This window comes from Cephus cinctus, unplaced genomic scaffold (genome assembly GCF_000341935.2).
Source record: "Cephus cinctus unplaced genomic scaffold, Ccin1 Ccin1_scaffold0080, whole genome shotgun sequence".
Classification (NCBI taxonomy): domain Eukaryota; kingdom Metazoa; phylum Arthropoda; class Insecta; order Hymenoptera; family Cephidae; genus Cephus; species Cephus cinctus.
The window spans coordinates 150,126-174,948 of NW_014332821.1; the positions used below are offsets into that span (position 1 = coordinate 150,126).

Genomic DNA, 24,823 nt, shown 5'->3' on the forward strand with positions numbered 1-24,823 from the left:
GACGTCTTCGACGTCACAATGTTTTGGAGCAATTGCACGGAGTGTATAGGGTTCTCTTGCTCTGACATTTTGCACTTTTCTATGTCGCACTGAGGTAATTGGTAGCGTTTCGATAATTAGTAAATGCGAATTTTCAACCCTCTGGTTATCGAGTTTCTTCAGGCTCTGCTGATCGGTTGCGTGCTGCGAATAAAAACAGTAGGTCTGTAGATGTTTACGTCAGTGGAAAATTGCCTTGATACGACGTCATTAGACGCTCTTACGCATCAACGTTATTTACCAGCATCGCTTTCTTTTTTCTTTATTTGCGCCTTATTCCTCGACCGTGGGTAAGTCACATTGGTATTCCTTTTTTTCTTTCTGCTTTCACCTTCATCCTCTTTGGAATATGAAAATGGAGCTTCTTCAACGGCTTACTCTTGTTTATATTTACTACAGCATGCCGTTACTTAACCCACCTGAGGCTCGATTCCAGCTCCTGCCGCGAAACAGTCCCCAGGCGAATGTTACGACAAACTAAATCGATAAAATTGTACTTTGGACGGCTACTTACCCGGGTTCCAAACAATCTCGAGAACTTGTCTAAAATTCAATAACGAAATCCCTGTTGTAATATCGATCGAGTTTGACCACGTAAAGGATTAAGGGCACAGACTATACTTTATGCAGTTTAGATAGATTCTCGGCTCTATCCGTGTCTCTTCCGTAATACCGTAGGGTCGTAGTTCACGTAGCTGGGCTAAGTGCCTAGTTAAACCGGTGGAAAGTTTAATAAGGTTTACGATCAGTTCTCGCGACAGGCATTTCGGCCGACCTTGAGCTTGGGATCGGCTACAGTCTGAAACGAGCGTTAATAATGCGACCAGGTTACGGAAGTGCGCGCCGCCATCGGTAGTTTCGAGTTTGACGTGTCACGGTTTATTCGTCGACATTAAACAAGAGACGGTAATACGAACAATTTCATAGGTGTTGACGATAAGCGCCTTTAATAACTGTTCTAGGGTTGTTTAGCGAGGTAATTTCGTGTCGTGGAATGAAGAGGGTCTGACTGAGGTGAAACGTAATTCCGAGCTCGATGAAGCAATTAGACGATGACCCAAATGAGACCGACGCGTCCGGAACGCCACAATGAGTTAAGGAATTCTCGTTGAACGCGAGGACCAATGTCTCCTTGGGGTAAACAGTTAACCGGTTGGTACCGAAGGTACAGACTCATTCCGGGGAACACAAGCTCCTCTTATTTCCAGATGGAGAATCGAGATCTGTAGCGCGCGTTCGTGGACCGATAAGAGCCAGGAGAAATGTGACTGGTGTAGCGATCTCGTAAAGTGCCTTGGCCCTGGGTCTCTTATCTCGCATCTTGGGAGTCTCTTGAATTAGAATGGGAATAAGGAAAGGGTTAGGATGACATCTTTCTGGGGAGGTGAATATACGTGCGGTACTCAAGTTGCATGATGTACCCATTACATGGGTATATCCTACTTTAACGTGCCATTTAAATAGCTGATTGTTTTTTTTTTCTTTCCGCTCTCATCTCGACTTCGCATTTATATTATACACTCTTTCATTTCCATGGCGTAAAATGGTTCGCGACAAAAGAACGATTTCTGGTAGCCGGATAAACGTGGGATGTACTAACTGGTTCTGGTAGCGTCTCTTTGGGCTTTTCATGCTCTGTCAGTTTTTGCCGATTAAGCGTTTCTTTTTTTTTTTTTTTTTTACTTATCCGTGTCGTTATACAAGAACCTCTTCAAGTTCCTCGAACTCCTTGCGTTTCACTCCGATGACATTCTCGCACAATATTCTTCCCTCTCAATATCCCTTCACTGTCAAATACTTTTATTTCCCTGGACTCGACTTGTCTTTCCACGTTCCACGTTGTAAATGTACAATTCGACAATTCAGAGGCGGCATTTCATCTTTTACATTTCAAACAGTACGGCAAATTGGAATCCCGCCTGCACAGCCAGCCGTTACCAAATGGGCCACGCTGATCGATCTAGCGTAAGATTGAGGAATAAGAGAAGGCAAAAATGGAGAGGAGGAAAAAATGGTACGCGGTGCCGTCGCGCGCCGTTGATTCTGTCCAACCAGCCGTCGCGGCGTCTCGCGACATTTTGTGGCGCGCTACCCTATCGCACCGGGAAAGGGTTAAGAAAGACCTTAAGGATGCCTACGTCTATACGCGTGTGCACTCATGCAACTACCAGACAGAGGGTGCATCCCGAGAGTGTGACGCCCGCGTAATACGAATTGAGAAAGGGGTATGAGAGTCTAACCTCTTGAAGCGTAATACCGGTAACCCGTCCGACTTCACCGTAGTATGTCTATAGATATATATAGTATAGTATAACGTATAGAATTCTCATAGTCGGGTTTCTTCACGTACTGTACATAATGCCGTGTTCCTAGTGGACTACCGTAATTAATATAAATGCGCAGGGGCAACGTTCGATCGGTCGTAAACGGTAATCGGCTCTGGAAAGAAGAAAGGTACCGATTCACGGTGCACGGTAGGGAGAAAAAAGGAATAAAAAATTGGGGAAGAATAAAAAAGGAAAAAAAAAAGAAAGAAAGAGAAAAAGTCTCCTCCGAAACAATTCGACGTCGGAGCCTTAAGTGACGAGCGTGACGGAAGGTGACCGTCGATGATTCGTTTCGGCTTCTACCTATACCCGAACTTCGGTCCACTCTGCATTCATCAAAAAGCCAAATTGCTTGCGCACTCGCCTTGAGTTACGAGACGCTGTGTGTTATGTGCTCGATTATTGGAGACGTTCCGGTACCTTAAGTCTGTATGGATTCCTTTAATTCTTTTATAGTATATTGATTGAATAAATGTATCAGCCATTGGGATAGATTGTACCTATTACAGACTTGTGTCTTACTCCATTTTCTTCGGAATGAAAAATTGATATCTCTCGTCTGTCAGGTATGGTTATGATACTACGATGACTTGACTATTCTAGTACACCTCCTACGGTCCTTATTCATCTTCTCGTATATTATTTTTATGGAATTTGAAGTTCAAGCTCGAATCGTTCTTCTTTTGGATTATCTCGACATCGATGTTACTCTGTTATCCAATATCCAGTTTTTTTTTTCTTTTGTCTAAGTCGAAACCGATTTTCTATCGATTTTTCACGTTTCCATAACTGATTAAAGATTTCTATGATGATTTGTCGATTCAATCGACTCCGCCTACCTATAAATATGTATACCGCTTCCTTCATGAAATATTATAATCACGTGCAGTAGATATCGCGCTATGGAGGTTTTCGGGATTTATGAAATACAATGATTTATTTTCTCGAGTATCACGTACACGAGACAGCGATGATCCGGCCCTGTATCACGCTGGCTGAATTAATTGGAGCGCCGTATAATTGCTCAGGGTGGAGAATCGGTTACACGAGGGGATGCTTTCGTATAGATAACTCCATACACGGAGAAATGAGTATATGAAATGTATAGATATAGTGTGGCCGTCTCTTAAGCCTCACACTATAGTGCTACGGTTAGGGGTGGATCGTGTATATTGAAGTGGCTGAGCACGTAGAGAGGCAACCCCCGTCGCGACGTACCGTAAAATAATAATAACCGAGGGATATTTATGGCCGCAAAATCAGGAGAATTTTTTGCTGGGAAATCGGTGGAGAATCGAGACGAATCAAGCCGGTGGGAATTTTGCATGGTTGCTTCTTCTCATTTTGCCATTATTGGAGATAGATATGTTATACGCAAGCTTATATCTATATACGTATGTTACTACGTGCCATTTCGCCAGAAGCGTAGAAAAAGAAATGTTACGTAACTTTACTGCGACGAAATAATTTGGCAGTACGCATTTTACGCGGACGTGCGAATTATTCGCGTATATATTTTACCGTGCATTTATATCACCCTCTACTGTTGTATCGCTGCCAGTACTACTGTACAGTACAGTACTGACGTACCGTAGTACGTATATGCACGCATTTCCGCTTTCAAGTACAACGAAAGCACAGGGGATTGGAAAAGGAAAATAAAAGCCTGAAAGAACAGCAACCGCCAGTGCAACGAGGGAGATACCTTGCTGAAGCGAAAGACCCACGGGAAAGTAGTCTGTATATTAAGTATTAAAAAAAAAAGGAAAAATAGGGATTTAAAAAAGGATAAAAATCATACGGATTCAATACGGAACGATGTTTTTATTTTCAAGTTCATGCTAATTTTTAAACCCTTTTAGACGCGTAGTGATATAGTTTGCAGTCTCTCGAAATTGTGATACTTAAAATCTTTTTTTCTCTGTGTCAAATTTAATGGAAGTAGACGCCGCTAACTTTTTGCGAAAGATTGTTAAACGAACGTTCCGAAAAATAAAACACGAGTGCCATAGCTGATCGTGACGTTTCCTAGAAACTGTTAAGTCCTGAATACAAACTTGTTTCTATGAGCAAGAAGCTGCTGTGCAGGGGTTCAAAGGTCAGAAAAGTTTCGTTATGCTCCTATAGGATAACTATGTGTTGCAGGCATCGAGGAAGAAGGTAACCATCGGTACGTGTATATGTATACCGTCAAAGGATTGTAAAATATAAAAAAGAAATTTATCGTAGCGACTAATCCTACTGGAATGTCGAACGTTGCACATTGCACGTCATACCTGGAATAAGGGGAATAATGAAGGAAGTTAAAAGAAAGAATAAAAAGAGAAATACAAAAAGCCGCAAGAATAGCTCGCAGAGACGTTAACACGCGTGACCGTTCGGGACTCACGTGTCCGGCTCCAAAGCTGGGACCTTTCTGTGCGTATCGAAGGGCCTTTTCGAAGGGACTAAATTCAATTTTAATAAAGCCCAAGGCGAAAATAAAAGATCCTTTAGGAGCAAACAATGCCCTCGAATTGGACGAGGCGTCCTCGTACGCTCTGCTCCTGATCCTGCGGTCACTGGATAATTATATCGGGGCGTCGGCCTGGAATGCAAGCTACAAAAACTAAAAAATAAGAAAGAGTGAAAGTAAGAGAAGTTCAGAGAAATAAAGAGAAAGCCTACCTCAGAGCGGTGGACGCCGCGCGTCGCGCTCCTACCCGATTATAAAGCAACGACCTGTATGGTTTTACGCGACGATGTCCTATGGCCTATCTACGTTTTAAGAGAGGTCCGACGCATTCCGACGCCTCCCTATGAGTGTGGTACGTAGCGCGCGTGCACGTGTGAACGTCGTCGGGACGCCAGGGATCGATGCTCCATTATTCGGGAAAACGTGTCGGCGACAAAGCCGCTCTACTGCGACGTCCCTCCTGCCTACTCGATGATGCTTTAGGGTACTCGACGCTCGGACGTAAAGCGGCCTGGCTGAAAGGTACTTGGAGACGTTACTCCTCCGGTTACAAGAACGGATTACAGATTTAATGGTCTTTACGGGTTTCCGGATACGATTACGGTCGACGTGCTTCGATTCGACGCTCTTTAAAACGGATCACTATGTGGAAGATCTGGCGAGACTTTTAATTCGCCTAAAACGTACAGTCTCGTAATATTGTATTTTACATGCCCAATCAGAATTATTTTATTTTTACAATTTTTACAATCTTTAATACATTATGAAGGAATTTATACAGATTTTTAATACCCCTTGTTCGTGTAAATATTCATGATTTTATTGATGATACAGTATTTATACAAATTTTTGCTGGCTCATGAGTTTCCGAATTCTCGTATAGCTCATAGAATTTTTAATTTATCTTTCGCACAGCTCGAGCTTAGAAGGGTTAGATATATTTTGAAAAAAATATATTCACAACACGCTACCGGGTTGTATATCCAGGACGCAACTGGTCGTGAAGTTGGTAGCCGTGCGAATGAATAATTTCCATGTACTGCTATAGCCGTAACAGCGGCCCCGAGTAATTCCCGATATTTACAGCTGGATACAGCAGAAACTGCCTGCCTTATCAGGCAGGGTGTTTCGAGTGTTTAGTAGAAGCGTAATTGCACCGAATATATCAACGAATAGTTAAAGCTTCCTAGTAGAACTTGCCGCTTTTTCAAGAACCTCAATTATAAGTAAACAACCTAAGGTACCCTATATATGTATATGCATCATATACATATACAGTACATAGCTCGTAATTGCCTAACGATGTGAAATTGCCAGTCAATTACCAAAGTACTTACACTGACTTATGTACGTTTTACGGTTCGTTTCAGGATCGGCACGTCAAGGCTGCTGGCAGAGATCCCCAAATGGACACCAGCCAGGACTATCGATTGCTCCTTGGCTATGAGAACAAAACGCACACGGTGTTGCGTTTCAGCAGAAGCTACGACACCTGCGACCTGCGCGACCTCAAGATTACCGTAAGTGACTTTAATTTTGATATATCCGGGAGCTCATCCGTTCGATTCAATCCGTACGACACGTGATTCTGTCTTATCAAAGGATTTCCTTGAGAGATTGACTTATAGGCGTATCTCCGTTCCTAGGATAAAAGCGTAATTCGTTCTAGATTCAATCTTGTCGCAAAAGGTGCGGCAACGCCCAATCCCATCTATACAAAAGTACGTGACACTGTTTCCGAGAAAAATGGATAAAGGAGTCGTGGCACGCGAACCTCAGGAATATATATGTATATATATATACATATATATAATATATGTCGCAAACAAATGCTGAGGTAACAAAAGGAACGAAAGGATGAAAGTGCTGTTAGTGCACTTGGTTTCCTCTAATCCGTGATTATACAGCTTATCCAATGGGTTGGATTATCGAGAGCTTGCTATACGTAGACACGTTTTAAGAATTTTAAACATTACGCCATTTCGTATCGATCTCGCTGTAGGTTCGGATCATTGAATTTTCTTTACGTCAATACGAATTAATCTTTTTTTCTTTGTCTATTTTGTCTATTTTTTTTTTTGTAATTTTTGTTGTCTTCCACAATCCATCTCTAACAATTTTCTCATAAAAATATACTTCTTCCTTGGCACTTTTTGCACAGACATTTTACCTCTATTCTTAGCCATTTTCTTGTCGCAGGCTATGTCAGCAAAATACAATGATTATGCTTGAGCAAAGCGTCACGATGCTCCGAGCACTTCGTTATTGCGGATCTACTCAATCTTCGGCACGAGTTCCAAGAATCGTTTAGTTATATTCTATAGAGCGGTCATTTGGCAGTGGTAATAAAAATTTAGTACGTCAGCTTTTGTTTAGCGGAAACAATTTATATTCGAGTGACAGGTAAAATTTCTTTTCAATAAATCTGAAATTCAGTACAATCGATTAGGTAACATTTTGTCAACGACTCGATGACCCATGATGACATACACTTAGTGTGTATATCATAAATATACCGAATATCATAATTTCTTTCAGTTCCGTTATCTCCTCGTAGAATCGCTAAACGCGATATTCTCAATACCGAAGAAGGAAAGCTTGAGGAAATATATCCATCAGTTCGTAAATTTTATATAAATAGATGTAATATTCGCAATAAGGATGTGGGTTATGTGTGAAGGAATTGGTTATGAGAGTTGATTTTATAGCGAACTCATTAACTCTATTAGTTTATTCAGTTATCAACACTCTTTTCTAGTATCGAAAATCATTTAATATCTTTCTGTCTAGAATCGAATATCTGTTCATATCTAAATGTTTTCTAAATTTATAATATATTTCTTTAGTAAAAATTGCATCAATATTTTCTTTTATATAAATATCTTTGCGATACCTAATTATTTATTATAAATAGTAAAAAGTAGATAACAGCACAAAATATAACACACCGGAATATAAAAACTGTTGTATTATAAAATCATATCTTTTTCACGATGCTAGGCCATTATAATAGCTGTATCGTTCACTTACTTGTAAACAGGGTCTTATGTATTCATGTATTCCAGCGACGCGACTCACTCTAACAAAACAGAGCTGGTCTTCGCTAACAGCCATATTTACATATAATTAAGTAGAGAGACGCTTTCGAGCTGGCCGCGGCGTCTTCTGATTATAATTTGGTTTTCGTCCATGAAGGCAAATGCCATAAACTCGTACGGACAAAGAAACTGCCATAAACCGTGGCGATCCCGACCATTGTCGATCACACCCGAAGACACACGATTATCATTTACTCAGTATCAGACTCATTTGCTGAAATGACTTGTGGCTCCAGACTTACCAGCCAAACATCTAAACCCACTATACTCTACCACTATGTATAGGTATATGTATATGATATATATGTATAATAGAGTCTATTTTATGACTAATTAAAATTAATCCTTATGATTTGTTGTTGGTTAAATTGTATTTTTAACATATATCTACAAGGGTTCCGTGTGCTTCTATATTTCACCTGGTCTAAATGTGAAGCACCTGCCCCAGCAGGACTCTTATCTTCGTATTTAAATATATGTATACTCGATGGGACGTATCATTCAATGCCTAATGCGCGTTCTGTAAAAAATCATAAAGCGTTACACGCTCGATGAACTCCTACGCGCAAATAAAACGCAATATTGTGGCGAGCGATTTTTATCCGACGACAAACCCCGAGAAATGCTGGTAGTTTTTTTCTTATCTGATCGCGTGATGTATCGGAGCCCGCTGTTGTATATTTACGGTGACGTGTATCTTTCTAGATAGATCTAGGCCCGTATGCTAGGGTTACCCTACGATTTCATAGTTACCCGTCCAGAAATTCATAGCCGTACGAACGAGTGGTCTGTGAATCATTGCGATTCCCGTGAATCATGTGTAAAAAAAAAGTTGAAAAAATATATGAACTGTTACGAGTAGTTCCTATAGATTCGTAGAAGCGGATGTAGTTGAAAATTAAAATATTTGTTCGTTTTATGGAAAAATTCAGAAATCGATTAACGATATGCATTGCTCCATCTAGCTGGACTATCGGGTCTATCGCGATCATTCTCCACGGGCTACTGCTGGATATGAAAAAGAATTTCCTGCGAAACAGAGAGAATACGAAACGCCGATATGTCAGTTACACGCCAAATAGAATCGCGGTGCATTATGTCGAGTAAATTGAAGGTGTGAAAATGATTGTCTTCTACGTTTAGAGCGTTATCGACTTGGTCCTGGTACAGTACACTATTGTAAATTCCAGTACTGTAATGCGCATTCGGACGATTCGTATTAAGAGGTACTTTGGTATAATCTATTTCAGCGTCCGTTGATTGATTATTAATACTGCCCAGCTACCAACACCACTCGATTTAACATGTAGACGGGTTCTGGTGCAGGGTGCAGAATTAAATGAAGCAGCCGTCAGTCGAACTAGACGAAGGATGACTAACGTTGGGACAGAGCTGGTTCTACGGGTTCTGAGTATTTCCGGTACGTCTGCTTCCCTTGCCACCGAAGCTAGTCTGATAAATTGACTCTGATTCATTGTGCCCTACGAAATGGATAGACGAATGGATTGATAAATCGATAGAAAGATAAGATAAGCAGAAAATAAAATACAGGATAAATCGGAAGTCGGTTATGACGAATATTTGAAAATTAATGAAATAATTGATATAAAAGGTAAACCGTATCGATTAGCTTTCAAACAGTCGTATTTTGGTCGACCCGAGTATCGGACTTTCTCTACATAAATCGAATTCAGAGATGCAACCGGCTCGTCAACCTACGTCGGATAGTCGCTCTCTGTAAACGACATGTGTGCTCAGCACGTCCTGCCTAAAAACCGATCTCGTTATTTCGACAATATCGAGAATCTCTCTCGAGAGGTTGGCATGGCGCTTATTGGTCTACGTCGACGTCGTCCACGGCGCTGACAGTGGAAACGACTGCATTGGATTTTTTCCCAGGCATGTCCAATAAATCACGCGAACTGCGTAAAAGCGCTCAGCCGAGAATGTCACACTCTAGTGCAAGCTGAGCCTCTGAAAAATTCCGTAATGGCGCGTACGCGCGCATGCCGTCTAGTTTTACGAGTTTTACGCTGTACCGTTCGGGATTTTATGAAACGTGGCTCATTTGCCATAGGCTGCCGCGTGCTTGTCGCGTTTTAGCGCTTAAGCTTCGTTCATTTTAATATGGTTTATTAGCTCGAGAAATATTCAAATAGAATTTCATGTCTAGCGGTGTCCAGCGAGGCGCAGGACTTGAACCTAGATTGGACTAGGTCGACGATAGGACATGGTACTGAACTCTGTAAGGATGATGCTGGACGTAGGGAGATTGGTGTGCCTTGCAGGTCTCGTTGGGATTGGTTGGCTGACCTGGTTCCACTTCTATTTCATTCCTATCGTCGTATCTAGTTTACCACGTAGCCCTGGGTAGCTGTTACCTACGTACTGGCATTGGGAAAGCCTCCTGGCCAATCCCTGCTCGGAATAGCTATTGGACTGAAGGAAAATCGAATTTGACGGAGAACCTGCCGATGAACAGTGGTGTGCACCTTTTCTCTTCGGAGATAAGAGGAGAACGCAAAAGAGAAAAAGAAATCGAAAGAGACCAAGTCGAGGTATGAGATTGCGTGGTGCGCGGAGTGCTCGTGAATCGCGACAAGATGGAAATTACGTTAGGGATGAAATGACTCGATTGGATAATGTTCTTACACCGTGAATACTTCTACGACAAGTTAAGAATGTGGGGATTTTAAATAATTCGAAGATACAATTTTTATCTCGTTTTATTTTCATTCATAAAGAGTATAGGGGGGCGATCTAGAGAGATTTTGAGAGTGAATAAATTTAGTATGCCTTTGGGTCATTTCTTTTTTTTCAACTTTTTTTTTTATTCTCTGCTACTATCGTCCACTTTTTGTCAACATGTTTATCGGAGGATCCACAAACAAACAAGGAAAAATGACTACGAGTCCTTCTCTTCTCCGCCGTATAACTACTTCTTCTTCTTCTTATTTTATTCCTCCCTCTACCACCGATCCTCTGACTACTACACTTTTTCCCTTGGACTAATGATAGTTCGACGAAGAGTATATTCGCTTCCAAGTTTCCTAATCGGCCGGAAACTCTTAAAGTGGCAAGAGTTTAGTAAATTTATTTCACCGATTCGACGTTCCTCTTTTATCGAACTACGCCTACGTCGAGATAACGTTTACAGACTGTTTTAATGAGAGTTCTTATACATTTTCTTTTCCTCGATTTGGATATTCCATTGATATAACCCCGTAGGGTCTACAGAGTTTCGTCGGAATTAAGAGCGACCGACGGAGATTTAATGTATACAGTGGATAATTAGCCATGGCCACTCGAAATAGGCAGCTTACCCGTAGAAGTCAGCCACCGATTATGAGGGATCTTAAGGGTCAACAATTAAACCGGTACTTTGGATTAGGCCTAAGTCCACAACCCGCTCAAGTTAGAAGGACAAAGATTAGTCAAAGATTAAGTAGCTGGATCGGTTCCAGAACCGCAGTACTCGTGGCTCCTTTGTTCTTGGTTAAAAGATCAAGTTCATAAATTATATCTATGTATTATTCTACGCGAGAGTTGCGATCGTGACGCTCCACGTGGACAAGACGGATAACGATCTCAGATCGTTAACTACCCTCTTACGATGTATGTTTTTCCACGACGCTAATCCACCGATCTTAGGACGTTCGAAGAAGTTCGAATGCGTCTTGAGCGACAGTTTCGATATTACGATGATTATCATTTAATGGGTGTTAGGAGCCACCTTCAAGATCTTCGATTCTCTTTACTCTGTCTCTCTCTCTTCTCCTCTTCCTTTATCACTAACCGTTACATCTTCTTTCCATCGGAAATAATATTTTCAAGGTACTTGAAATGCCATCGAATACCTTGAAGATTAACAATTTACAATCTAGCACTTGCTTCGAGTGACTGTACCGCTCAGATATTGTCCAAGTCCCGTAGTAGTAATATTTGATGAAATTTTCTCTTTTACGAGGACATTGCGCGCAGTCCTTAAGTTTATAACTTTTCCCAAGTGGATATATATATATATATACGGATGTATATAGCCGGCATATACAGTGTTCTATGTGTGTCTAAAAGAATGAGTAGAAGAGTTCAGAACAGTAGCGAAAGCTTTGCCGAAGTCGCGTGGTAGCTACACAATAAAGCTTCCGACAAAAGGAACTATACCTGCACCCGTGTGCCGTACCATATATGTATACACACATATGTATATGCCCTCTTGGAAATATATCGAGGCACCCTTCTGCTGAATTTTATGTCTGCGAAGACACTGTTTGCATCTCGATTTACGGCATCGTCAGCTCGTCCAGTTAATCCTTCTTTCTTGAGAGTCTCGTTAAGCGTATAGGTCGCAATGGCCAGAGCTATTGGCAAAGGTATAAGGTACATAGATATAGTATGTTCTCTGCCTATATACATATTTCACAGAATTTCGATATGGGATTGAGATGAAGTAGCTTTGAGAAAAAAAAAGAAGAAAAATTGCGAGAACGAACCGGATATAGAATAGACGTAAATTTTTTCGTAGCAAATCGATTTCGCCAAAAAAGAACCGAAGGACCCTCGAATACCCAGCTACCCCCCGTACTCGTTCCTCTCGAAAAGCTGCATTTTCCAGAAATGGGATATAAATCCGTTTATCGGATCGTGCGATTTCATCGAACGCCAGGTATCATCTTGGTTATACGAATACATAGTGAGTGAACATGCACGTATACGTCCCTGGTACGTCGGGTCAAACTAGGTGTACAGTTATTTAGTTCTCTTTATCGTCTGCGCACTATAAAGCTTCCTACCGTGGGAGCTTAACTGCTTACATCGAAGCTTAAATTAATTGACGTTTCTCCTGCAACCTCCGAATGGCGTTAACCAATTTTATCGTGGCCGTTAGCTATGCAAATTGGTCGCATACAAAATAAGCTAATGCTAACCGGAAGCGATCGTATTTAGGGTCTATGTTGACGGTTGTTGTAAATGACGGCGGTGATGATACGAGAGCTTACATTGGTGGTACCTTCGTTATAGGAAAAGAGTAAAATAGGCGGAGTAGCGAGGTCATGCAACTTTAAGGCTGTTTGCACGAAAAACTTCTAAAGTCAACAAATTATTTATCCTTTTACATGACTCTAGTAGACAAAGTTTATCGATATTCTCAACATTTTTTCAAATAGGTCAAAGAACTTTGTCACATAAATTTGTTCCTTCCTTAATTCTCGATACAAGTGCAACCTTAAAAATTAATGCTAATTGGCAAGTAGCTATAATGATTCTTTATCGACTGGCAACATCGGCTTAGGTATCTGATGCTAATATGGAACTTCTTTTGTCTTCATTTTACCAGCAGAGGCCAATTTTTCCATGACAATTTTTTGTCTTCCCATTGAGTTTCAGTTTCCTGTCGTTTCCCTCCTTTCCGTTCAGTCAGTATAATATAGTCACGAGGAACGAGCTAAAGGATATACGAATAGGCAAAATAATTGTCAGCATGTTTACGAGCTCCTTCGTGCTCCACTTCCTCTTTGTGATTCCTTCAATAAATGGCGACTCACCCTTCGACAAATGTGCACGGTCACACGCTTCCCCGCATTTGCACGCGCACCTTTAGCTCCCATGCAAAATAGACGGGCTGTAGCAACGCCAGGAGCTTTTCCCCAGCACGCCATCTTACAAAAACTGCTTACCATGACTTATCTCCAACTCTTCTAGCTTAGCATACTGTATAGTATACCAACAGCAGATCTTGGTTCTCCTTCCTTTTCCATTCTTCCTCGTTCTCGAACACGAACTTCCTATCTTTCGAATACAAAGACGATTCCTATTGCACGTTCGTTCATAGAAACTCTGCAAGTCGAAGATTCGAGTCTGAAGTGTGTTATTCCCTTGTAATGATAAAGATAGGTAGACAGGTACCTTTCTGATATACCTCAGAGTACCATCGTATCAGTTATGTAACAACTTGTACGTTGGGTTATTATTGTCAATATAAATATCAGTCTTTTCTGGACTCTAAAAAGTTCTATTTCAATCTTTTCAGGTAACCCAAGCAATACCAACCTATACTTACATACATATCATTATAACGTTATCTACGATATAGTACTATCAAAGTATAATTCGTCTAAGAGTAAAACATATTTTGTACGGGCTATGCCTCTATGGGATTCAACATAAAAGCATCCGATAAAGTTGACGTTTTACTCGTAGACCAACTATAGGGTTGTCAAAACAAGTAATTTCGAGGTTATGGTAAGCAGCGAACCCATCGGGTCAAAAATGAGACTTAAAAGTGGTATACCTTAACGGCTAGTCGACGAGGGAGCAGGGAAGGAAGTAAGAAAAGTTGAAAGGTAAAATCGTCGTTTCTCAGGATAAATCTGCGTCGACGTCGCGGGTTCTAGTCGGGGCGTCGGGATCGAGGGAGATCCCATTAGATAAGAGGGGATCTTCCGGACGCTTCGAACGGATAGCCCCCGTTAAAGCTGTCCAATTATTTCAGCCCTAAACGGCATCCACCCTGATATCCTCCGCTAGTCACTCCCTATCCCAAGTGACTGCGTGTAAGTGTAACTGGGTTAATTATGTCAGGAAACTCCCGTTGGCAGCGATAATGCAACTATTATGTCTGTGGTTATCCTTCAAATCAGAGTTAGCGCGGTAACTGGGCGTCAGGAGGAAGAAGGTCGACGAGGCTAATCCCAAACTCCCCAGTCGAAGGGGAAACGAGGAACGTCTTCTCCAGGGAAGCTCAACGTTATAACTATGTAGCGGCATAGCGTCGTACTAATATATAACAAGTTCAGTAACCCAGCTTTACCTTTACTTCCTTCGTCCAGCCTTCCTGACGTACCCGACGACACACCTTCGCCTCGTCTCTCCCTTTCAAATACGTTACGTCTACTGGTTACAACTCCTCTAGAGTTCCCGCTGAAGTTTGTCTTGGTGCTATAGCACTTCTCAATTCTCGAGCAGACGTCGTTTGAGTCATTGTAGACGCAATGGCTACGTTACCGGAAGACAGACAGATTCAGCTATACCTATATCAATCCATCCCTTGCGAACCTGTCGCCAACCAAAGAAGTTAAACGGTCTCGTAAAATCCACGACAAATATCTCAGAATCAGAGACAGTTTACCTGACTTAGTGACGAATTGTATTTCACATATTTCGAGCTTGTAAAGTCTTGCGCAATACAATTACTCGGAGAAGGTTTTCATTTTTGACGTCTAAGAAAATCCTTTGGAAATTCACTCGGTTTTACTTACCTTTGCCACGTTGCTATTTCTCAGGTCAAGACTCTCTCTCGATTCCCCATAGGGAACACTGCTGGTCGTACACTGCGGTTCCATCATGCTCTTATTTGTAGCTACCGTAATTGCCTTGGCACTACGTGGATCAGACTTACTACTCCCACATTGTGACTGCTCCAAGCAATTTCCTTCGGGCTTTTTCGCATGGTGCGCAAAGGGTCTGAACGCTTGCCGATTTTATGCTACGTAAATCCCTTTACGGTCAAACTTCTCAAACCCATGATAATTACACTTCGATCCGTTTCCCGTTATCGGATTCAATTATTAACACAACACTTATCCCTTGTTTCGTGAAGACAGTCATGTCGTACAGTATTCAAATGGTTACCGACCATAGGAACAGAGCATAATATATTTATATCCTGGCACGTCTCCTCATTACAGAAGGTAGCCATTAGGAAAGGAAGGAAGGATATATTTATAGTGCATATCTTTCCTGAATTGAAATCCGTCACAAATATGACGGACGTGCATTTTTTCATAGATACGTCTCACAGGAGGAACGGTCAATGCCTACCATTTAATATGTCTCAAGCTGTAGTTACTCTGACGACATTTTTTCAATGTATTCGTCATCTCTTTGAACCGAGTAGCTAAGCAATTTAACGATAGGACGACTTTTACGCGGGCAGTCATGCCGCAACCAGACAGATAGTCAAGCAGGCCGGTAAAAGTCGCGTAACTTTTTCATTAGAACGTGCATTAAGGGTTTGATTTATGAGGCAGAAACGTGGAAAGGTTAGATCCGTAGGATTTAATATTCCATTCGGCTGAGTTTTAAGGAAAGATCTTTTTCATATTTTAGTGGCGGTATATATATGTACCTTATCCGTATACGTGTATGTGTATACGACGGGCAAAGGATACGAGAGGGTAGACGATGTGGGTTCTATGTCAGTGATAGCATTTCGTGAACCCTTAGCGCTACACCTATACCCCATTTCCTTTGGTTTCCTCTCGCCCTCGATATATACCTACGTATTATAGGTGCTTACCTTAAGCACCGACTGACTTCGTAGGGAACAGCGTGCTAAGCACATTTTCGAGTAGATGTGTTATTTTCAATGTTGATCGGAGATATATTTCTGAATAATGTGTGTATTACATATTTTATTTTTCACCAAATAAGTGACATCAATACATCAATGATTTTGCTGTGTACGGTTGAAATTTGAATACTTGACATATCTGATAAAAGAAAATACAATAAAGAAAATTCATTAAAAACGTATACGATATTCATGCTAGGTTAAATATATTATTTTTCGAAAAAGATTTTACTTCGTCCATACATTTCTTGCCAATAGATACATAAGATAAATCTTCGACAGGATATCAAGACTTTAAGTTGATACTTGTATCTGTAGCTATTGGCGTCCAAGGCAGAAGCAAATAGGTTACGCTGATGCGATCTGATTCAGCGTGCAAAGGTGTCAGGACGAAATGGGAGAAGCCAAGTTGCATATTGCATTTGGGTAGATTTCTTGAATTCGTGTATTTGCACTTTCGTCACGATATCTTGTTTCAAAATTGTTTAAATATTGAGACATGTATCTCAGGCTACATGATCTGAATTGATTTATCGATATATGTTATTTCCATACCTGTCGGTGGTTGTATTTTCAGATAGGTTCTCAGGATAGGTATTCTTAGTTAGCTTACGGTTCAATCGTAGAGTAGGTGACAGCTTTTAAAGCAATCACGCTACTAAAGAAACGTTACTATAGCAACTGAAACTACCTAGTCGAAACTGCACCGTATAGTGCAACATTGTGTCTTTCACAAATAGTCGTACACTTTGTATTCAGTCAACTTAGCTTTTTAGCAAGCGAAGTAACCTCGTGAAAACTCCACGTTGACGTTACCAACTGCCATAAGAAAATCGTACTAATTGTCAGTCTACTTGTGCATCCGGTACCTCATCTCTTTAAGTTAACTTTAATTGTTGGTCGTTCAAGCAAATATCATCGATGATGAAGAATCCGAGCGAATGTTTCAGCCACCTTACGTTACCAGTCTCTACGATTTTTTACTGTCCTTCGCGTACTGCTGCGTACCTCGCTCGTAAAAGTTTTCCGTTGTTCACACAGTCGTGGTTTTACGACACATCACAAGTCATTAGATTGAAACCACGAGGCGCGTGTACGTGTAGGTAGAAGAAGGAAGAAATCGAAGAGCAAACGGAGCGGGAAATGGAAATAGAAAGAACAGAGCCCGAGTAAAGTTACTCGGGTAATTACTATACCTCTTGTGTTGAGTGTATCGCCTTGGTCCAATCAGTGACACCATTATTACAAATCAGCAAGCTCATTCCGAGCAAATGGAGGAACTAATTACTGATCGGGATAAGGGGTAGTATGTCAATAGACATATATATACGTGTAGGAAGCAAGTATACCATATGAGATACATGTCTCCTTCCAGTTACTATAGAAGCTCATGGACGATAAGGCGCACGCATGCGCACTAACTTTTCCAACTTACGATAACGACTACCTGCAATGCCTGACTACCTTGGCGCTCTTCGTTCCCCCATAGTCACGGGGTTAGAGTCTGATGGTGGTGGATTCTGATGGTAGCAGAGCTTTAGCATATAGGAATGCTAAGGGTCGGGATTGAGAATGGTTGGGGGTTGCACTATACGTCAAGACAATAAGTAGCGTTAAGATAACGCTTGCTTAGATAACCCCCGCATGAACCCAAGATTCAGTAATGGAGGATTTCGTTTTATGTGGCTGGTATTTTTACCATCGTAAATGGACGAGCTTTAGCTTTTGGTGACGATCCAACTTTCGTCTTGGATTTCGACCAGCATTTCCGCTGGCGTTCAAGACATTTTTGCGCTATCGTTGAGAAAGAGAGATAGGGCCTTTCGTATCTCTTACAATTTTCTCGCTTCCCGTTAGGCCACGTGCTTTCATGTTCTTTATTACGCTTTTTTTTCTTGCTTACTATTATTTTCACCTCACAGCAATAAAATTTAACTCTACGGCAAACCAAGCGAAATGTCCTTGACGGAGAAACTGGTGCGTTCGTTGGGAAGCTTTCCTGCACCAGACCGACTCTGTATGCTAATAAATTATGCATTTACCCACGAAGCGTATTTCGTTACGACTATATCCACGTGTTCATGTACGTAATATATGTACATGTATGGAGGTAAGTGAATCCTATACGAGATTGAGTCACAATTCTCAGGCAATCCGTGGTATATCTGCGAGTGGATCGCATGCGTAAATAGGTATAGATATATGTTGTAAAATCGATATTTCAGCGATTATAAAGGATAGAGGGGAATGACACATGGGAATAATTTAGTTTCTCGAACTCTCTCGACCGAACTACCCTCTCGCGTTCGCATTCAGAACTATACTTCACTACATCCCTAACTTCACCTCAGCCAGTAAAAGTTTTTACTTCGTTCGCATAGAATTTCTTAAGACATTTATAAAACGTCCTCACGACGTACATTCCCAATCAAGATAAATCGTCCAATCAACGTACGGTCAAAGTTCGTTCGACTTTTGTCCGGCGTCCAAGAAAAACGCCGGAGTCACGGTCGCGCTAGGGAAAAGAAGTGTGAAGGGGTGTAACAGGTCTCTGCCAGCAGGAAGTTCCGTGCATCTCGGAAGCCGAAGTTCTTACAGGGGTAATGCCGAACCCATATCACCTGACCGGACAGATCTAATTCAACGAAAGCCAGTCGAGGTAGAGGGAGAGCAAGCCAGTCGGCTAGGAAACCTTTCTATACCCTTTCGTAGAATCCCTTTTTAAAGGTAAAGGCACCTGCCCTACCGGTGCGATTGAAATGCTTCGTTATCAAGCGACGCAAGCTACCCTCTCCATTAACACCCCCCGAAGGCAGACTCCCCGTTCTCCACACCTTCAGCCGACTGTACGAACGCTGCTTCTAATTGGCTGTAAGTGAGGTTCAATATTTGAACAAACGTCTTATTGCGCTGATGCTGCCAGTAGCTCCTACGGCACAAGGTACAAGTTCGTTGCTTCTCTTTTACCTTCCTAGACTACTAGATAGACGCGACTTGTCTCAGCTGCCTACACATAGTATATACGTTCAAAGCTTGTACTATCTTACAATTCGTATACTATAGTATACGCATACTTATGCTATAGCATATTTGAACATCACGCGGATGAACTCTGTCTCTCTCTCTCTCTCTCTCTTTCTGCTATACGATTATATACGATTTCAAATCCGTACCTATCCTTCCACCCTCTTACGACCTCTTACCTTCGACTCGGAGTTTATGCGAAGTTTACTCACTAATGAACACATACCTCGTTCGCGCCGCGGTGCGGACTGCGGGTTTTCAGTTTGCTGAGTTAGCTTCGAATTCACCCGGATGTATCTAGCATATGCGCGTTTAGCTATAATTACGTATGAATAGAGGACATGCATGTGCGAACATCCGTACGTCGAGTCAGGGAACAAAGGAAGAAGGAATTGTTTGATTGAGACTTTACATATGTACATCTAAAGATATAAGTGCAGAATAGTACTTCGAGTACATTCTTATAGTTAAACAAAAAAAATTATACTTGTCATATTAGTCGTATGGGGTTTTTAAAAATGTGAGGAAGGGGATGAATTTTGTGATGGGTACCGACGGAGTCAGAAATTACAAAAAAGCTTACTGGGCACCCGGAGGTCGTTGCAGTGATTTTACCGGTGCTGATATTGGTTAATGTCATTATTTAACGTCCACGGGGGTTGCGCGACGAAAGACAGTATCTCGGGCACTATCTCGGCAACAGCCTTCAGCCAATTAACCTAAATGGAATAAAACCGTCCTACTCTCCAACAACGCGGTAGCTTTGTTCGCTAACTTGAACGTTAGAACGGTAAAACAGTGAAACGTACTGGACGACATTAAATTCTCTCGCGTCAAGAGTCATTAGATATTACCTGCGTATCTATGTACTATATTCTTATCGTATTGAACTATATCGTTATACTACTTATATAATATATGGCAAATAAAGGAGAAACGGTTGATACGGTTGAAAGTACATATATAGATATAGGATCGTTTGAATATGCAATTTAAATTAATAGAAGACGAAGGTTTGTGTCTGACCAGTCTACGTCGCGTTTTACGAGAAGGAATTATCTTCATGGTAATAAACCCTTAGATTTAAGAGGGTTGCTGGTTACGCGCATTCTTCTTCGTAAATTTTCGGGTCCTCGGGACATTCTGCCAAGCGGATTAGCCTTTAATTACACCAAGATAGAAGGACGGTCGGTATATACGTATGTGCGTTTAAAGTCGTAAAAATTTGAGTCGTGTACTTTCTGCTTGTAATCAAGAGTGACGATTAGTCATCCTGATCAATCCCATAATGGCGAATCACGAGCGGCGAATCTTGAACGTTTTAACAGTTTAAGCTAGGCTGGAGAACTGGATAGATTAAGTCGGCCGGTTCAGGCTGGCGAAGGCCACGACTTGAGCGTGACGTCAAAGCGAGAATATGGAAGCAATGCACAGCAGCGTGGAAAGGTAGCATTATTTCTGGAGGGGAGATGAAAATCTCAAAAATGCGAGAGCGATATGGATCGAACGCGGTTGTTTGCTGTCGCTTATGATCGAGTGGGTTGCGCTCCCTACTGAATGCAGACTGCCGTAAATAAATTTTTAGTGGGAAACTAGGGTCGATTCCACTGTTTCAACGCGAGCTGGGGTCGCTTTAAAATACGTACATCCGTAGCTACATCCATACTATTCGTATGTTATATATGCCATGTGTACTTCTTAGCTGTCGTGTGAGCGGACAATTAATATTTGCAGTAACATGGTATAGTTCATTTGACTATAGATAGCTGTACGTTCTTCGTGTCAATGAGAAGTTAATAGTGAAAATGAGAATGAATCGTTGTCAAATAAAATATGTGGCCTGACCTAACAGGAAGACGCGGGATGGAAGTGATAAAAAGGATGTTAAAGATAACGAGGGAAGGGGCGTCAGACGTTAGTTCGCAGTCCTTAATTGCTTTTAAAAACTTGCGAATTCAAATTCGCTACTGTCTAAACGGCTGCCGCGCCCTCTTTGCAGTTTACTGAGAAATGTTCAATATTAGTTTTCCATATCAAGTTGCAGACACTTTCGGTACGCGGAAGACGGGTCGGCCCGACACTTTGGTAACTAATTGCCTCGGTTTTTCTTGTCGGCGTAATTAACGTTACTTCGAAAGTCGGCAAACACTTAAAACTTACCTGTGTGCTCTCGTTGGTCCTTTTGTAGATGTCACGGATGTTTAGCTTTGACCGAGGTATAGTCCGTCCACGAGTGTAATGGGCTTACCTTGACAGTTGAATGCAGACCTTAGCAAATCACACGTGGACGTTTCATTGTATCACGTGGGATATATATTTTGAAATATATAAAGATAAAATATAGTATACTGTATTTTCGCGGAAAAAAATGTACATGCACACCTTATAACAAAAATTTGATGCAGAGTTTAGTGCCATTTTCTAAAGGTTACACTGCTTACGAACTGTCAAATAAAACAGGTTGAACTCGTGAACAGACTCTATGCGCTTATGCACTTATTTGTACCTTAGAGCAATGCTTTCTTCTAATTTTTTTAACTCTCGTTGACTACCGCGAAATTACGTTTACTGAACCTTCCATGATACCCATCGGCGAACCCTTAACAAGTGCAGTCACGAAAACAAGATTTCCTCACACGATTTTCTTTTACTCCCTTCTGGTAGAATATTGATTTCATGGTAGATACTCTCGTTGGTAGATCCCATTTGACATCATTGATTTTCTAATTATAGTGTGCCTTAGCAAAGCGCAGAAGCCACAGAATGAACAATTTTTGTTTTTATTTTATATTTTATATTTATTGTGCTTAATTCGGTTTAAAGTGTTTTATTACACAGTAAACGTTGTTTAGTGATAAAAATTTATATTTTCGATAATTTTTTATACTCATTTCTTTAGTAATGCATGAAAATAACGTAGTATGATTTTTTTTTGTATTTTGGAATTCGCCCATGAGAAACCGAATGTTTCCAAAAGGATGAAGCACGCGACGCAACGAGAACTAATATTCAAGAATGTCTGAGGGGATAGCGTGATTTGAAGTTAGCTCTACGTGATATCCATTTTCTCCTATCGACCTCGTATCTTGACTCCGAATCATTCTCCGCAAGATCTAGGTCGGTATCCACTGCCCTTACCTATCCAATTCAGGTAAATGGTGCCCAATTGTCTCTGACGACTGAAATAAGAGCCCAGCGAACCTTAGGATCAACGATTATTGAGGCACGGGAATAACTGCACGTGAGCGGACTACGAAGTCGAATCCTGATCGGATCTTACCTACTACAGATCGACTGGCCAATTCACGGTTATTTACTTAATATCCATTTTTTCCCCTCAAACGCAAATACATAATATTAGATTACAGTCATTTCCCATATATATAAATCCCAATAGTTTTCATTATCGAATACGACCTTTTATTATTATAACTAATCACGAATAATTGAATCATCATAGACAAAGTATCTTTCCAAACAACATTAAACTACAATAGACCGTGTTGTTTATATTAAAAATTATCTATACTTTGATAATACGATTTAGAAATTTACGAGAAATTTTTTCCTTCCACCTTCTTGATTTTTTTATGTTAATATGGATCCGTTCTCCTCCAGATACACGACTACATACCATGTTATAACATAAAACCCATGGGCGTGCTTAGTCATCAGAAGTACAGGAGGTCCTGCGAAAGTGAGAATGATCAATTTATGAGAGACCCACCTGGGAAAGTGCGCACCTATGTAAATCCTACATACGCGGTATATATCCATCCTGCACACGAAAGGTATGGTGTGCACGATACACGCACGAAACTCCCGCACCATTTACCATCAGCCCTTTTGAAAGGTTCTTCAGGCTGATTATGAGTAAGATCTAGGGTGTATATCTATATTGTATATACCGTCTCTCTATCTTCTACCCTACTTACGTACTTTCACCTGTCACGCCCCACGGAACTGGTCAGGTGCTTCTACTCCGGTATTCGCTTGTATCGGGTTCAACCTTTATCTTGATCTAGTAGTTTTTCCCAGGCGGACTTTCCCATTGGCCGTTGAATGGGAAGGCAGGGGAGCTTTTCGAAAAAGAGACGAAATTTCAAGCACACGTGCCGCACATTCTACTCTGACCTCAAAGTGGGGAGATCGGAGACTTTGCTTTGTGGAAATCGGGATTGGTGATCAGAGACTCACTGTGATATTCAACCGCATCGATGGGTCTAAAGAATAGGCCTACACACGATGACGCTTTGGAAATAGGAGTAGGATCATTTGAGATGCAAACTGTGTATATTACTTATGCTTGAGTTATTGCTTAAAAGAAAAATTAGTCGAAGCATCAAAGTATAAAAATAAGAGATGGAAGTTTTCTTGCTCTTTTCCATTTTCGTCACGAAGAGTTTATTTTATTAAAATTTGAACAAGAGGATCATGGGATAAATCAATACTGTTGTTGTACGTACAATTTTTGCAATGCTTGCTGTTTCAAGCATAATTGTGACCTTTTCAGTTTCCCTGGTTAAGTAGGAAAAATTGTGAGGGCTGAAAGGATCTTATTTCATGAGATATGACGAACGTTATTATGTTATTATGATTGTTGTTACTTAACGAGAGCAGTCATCGTGGGGGCTCGAGTACATTGCAGAAAGCCACACAAAAGACAGAATTGAGGAAATTAAGGTTGATCCTGTATATGAATCATGGAGTCAACGAGACTTCAGTGACGTAATTTATTACTAGTGGTTTATGCCTCGCGTGAAGAAAAGGGCAACGCTTAATGGATCTAAACGCGAATAACAGTGACTTACTTTGAGCGTTAGATGAAATACTGCATATATTCTTTTTGCTACTGGCTCGGTGAACCTGATTCGTAAGCGATATTAACAGAGAAAGAGAGCAATACGGATGAAAATCTATTTATCTTTATCGCTGCTTCTCAGGATAACAAGTGAGAAATATATCCAATTTTCTTTTATACTATTGTTTCTCACGAAGTGCTACCTGCCTCGCAGAGACTCACAAAGCAGTATTTTCCGAGCTGACAAGACGATAGCCTCAGGTCCTACAACAAATGCCAAGAGGCAGTTCATTTTTTTTTCTTTCTCATTTTCCCCTATTTCTTTTTCTTCTTTTCCTTCCCTTCCTTCCATTTCTCTTCGTTCGCTCAAGAAACTCGACCACCTAATGAAACGGCGTGTCCGCTTCCGACTCGGAATTCCCAGGAAAGAACGAAAATGTACGATACTTCGAAATGTTTCGCGACGAAACAAATGCGCATCCGGCGTGAGACCGGAAATACGTCATGTCGTCGTGGCGGATTTTTACCGAGAAGTCTCTGACATTGCTCTCCCTTAAATCTTGGTTAAACAAATTCCACTGAAATTGTGGAAAATGATTTTCCGTGCACTTTCGAAAATAATTCAAGAGTATACCCTTTTATGAGGAAACTTTTCGACGACGCCCCCTTTTTCGTTTATAGCAGAGACGCTTTAAAAAGCTTGGACTTCATCTTCGCCGGGGGGGG

General features: G+C 41.1%; 1 protein-coding gene across 1 annotated transcript in view; it reads left to right on the forward strand.

Annotated features, from left to right (window-relative positions):
• LOC107271666 (MOXD1 homolog 2) overlaps nt 1-24,823 on the forward strand; it is a 95,029-nt gene that overhangs the window by 63,237 nt on the left and 6,969 nt on the right. Inside the window, exon 3 of the mRNA XM_015747908.2 lies at nt 6,192-6,341. Within this exon, the coding sequence (XP_015603394.1) occupies nt 6,192-6,341 (150 nt within the window). The remainder of the gene's footprint in view (nt 1-6,191; nt 6,342-24,823) is intronic.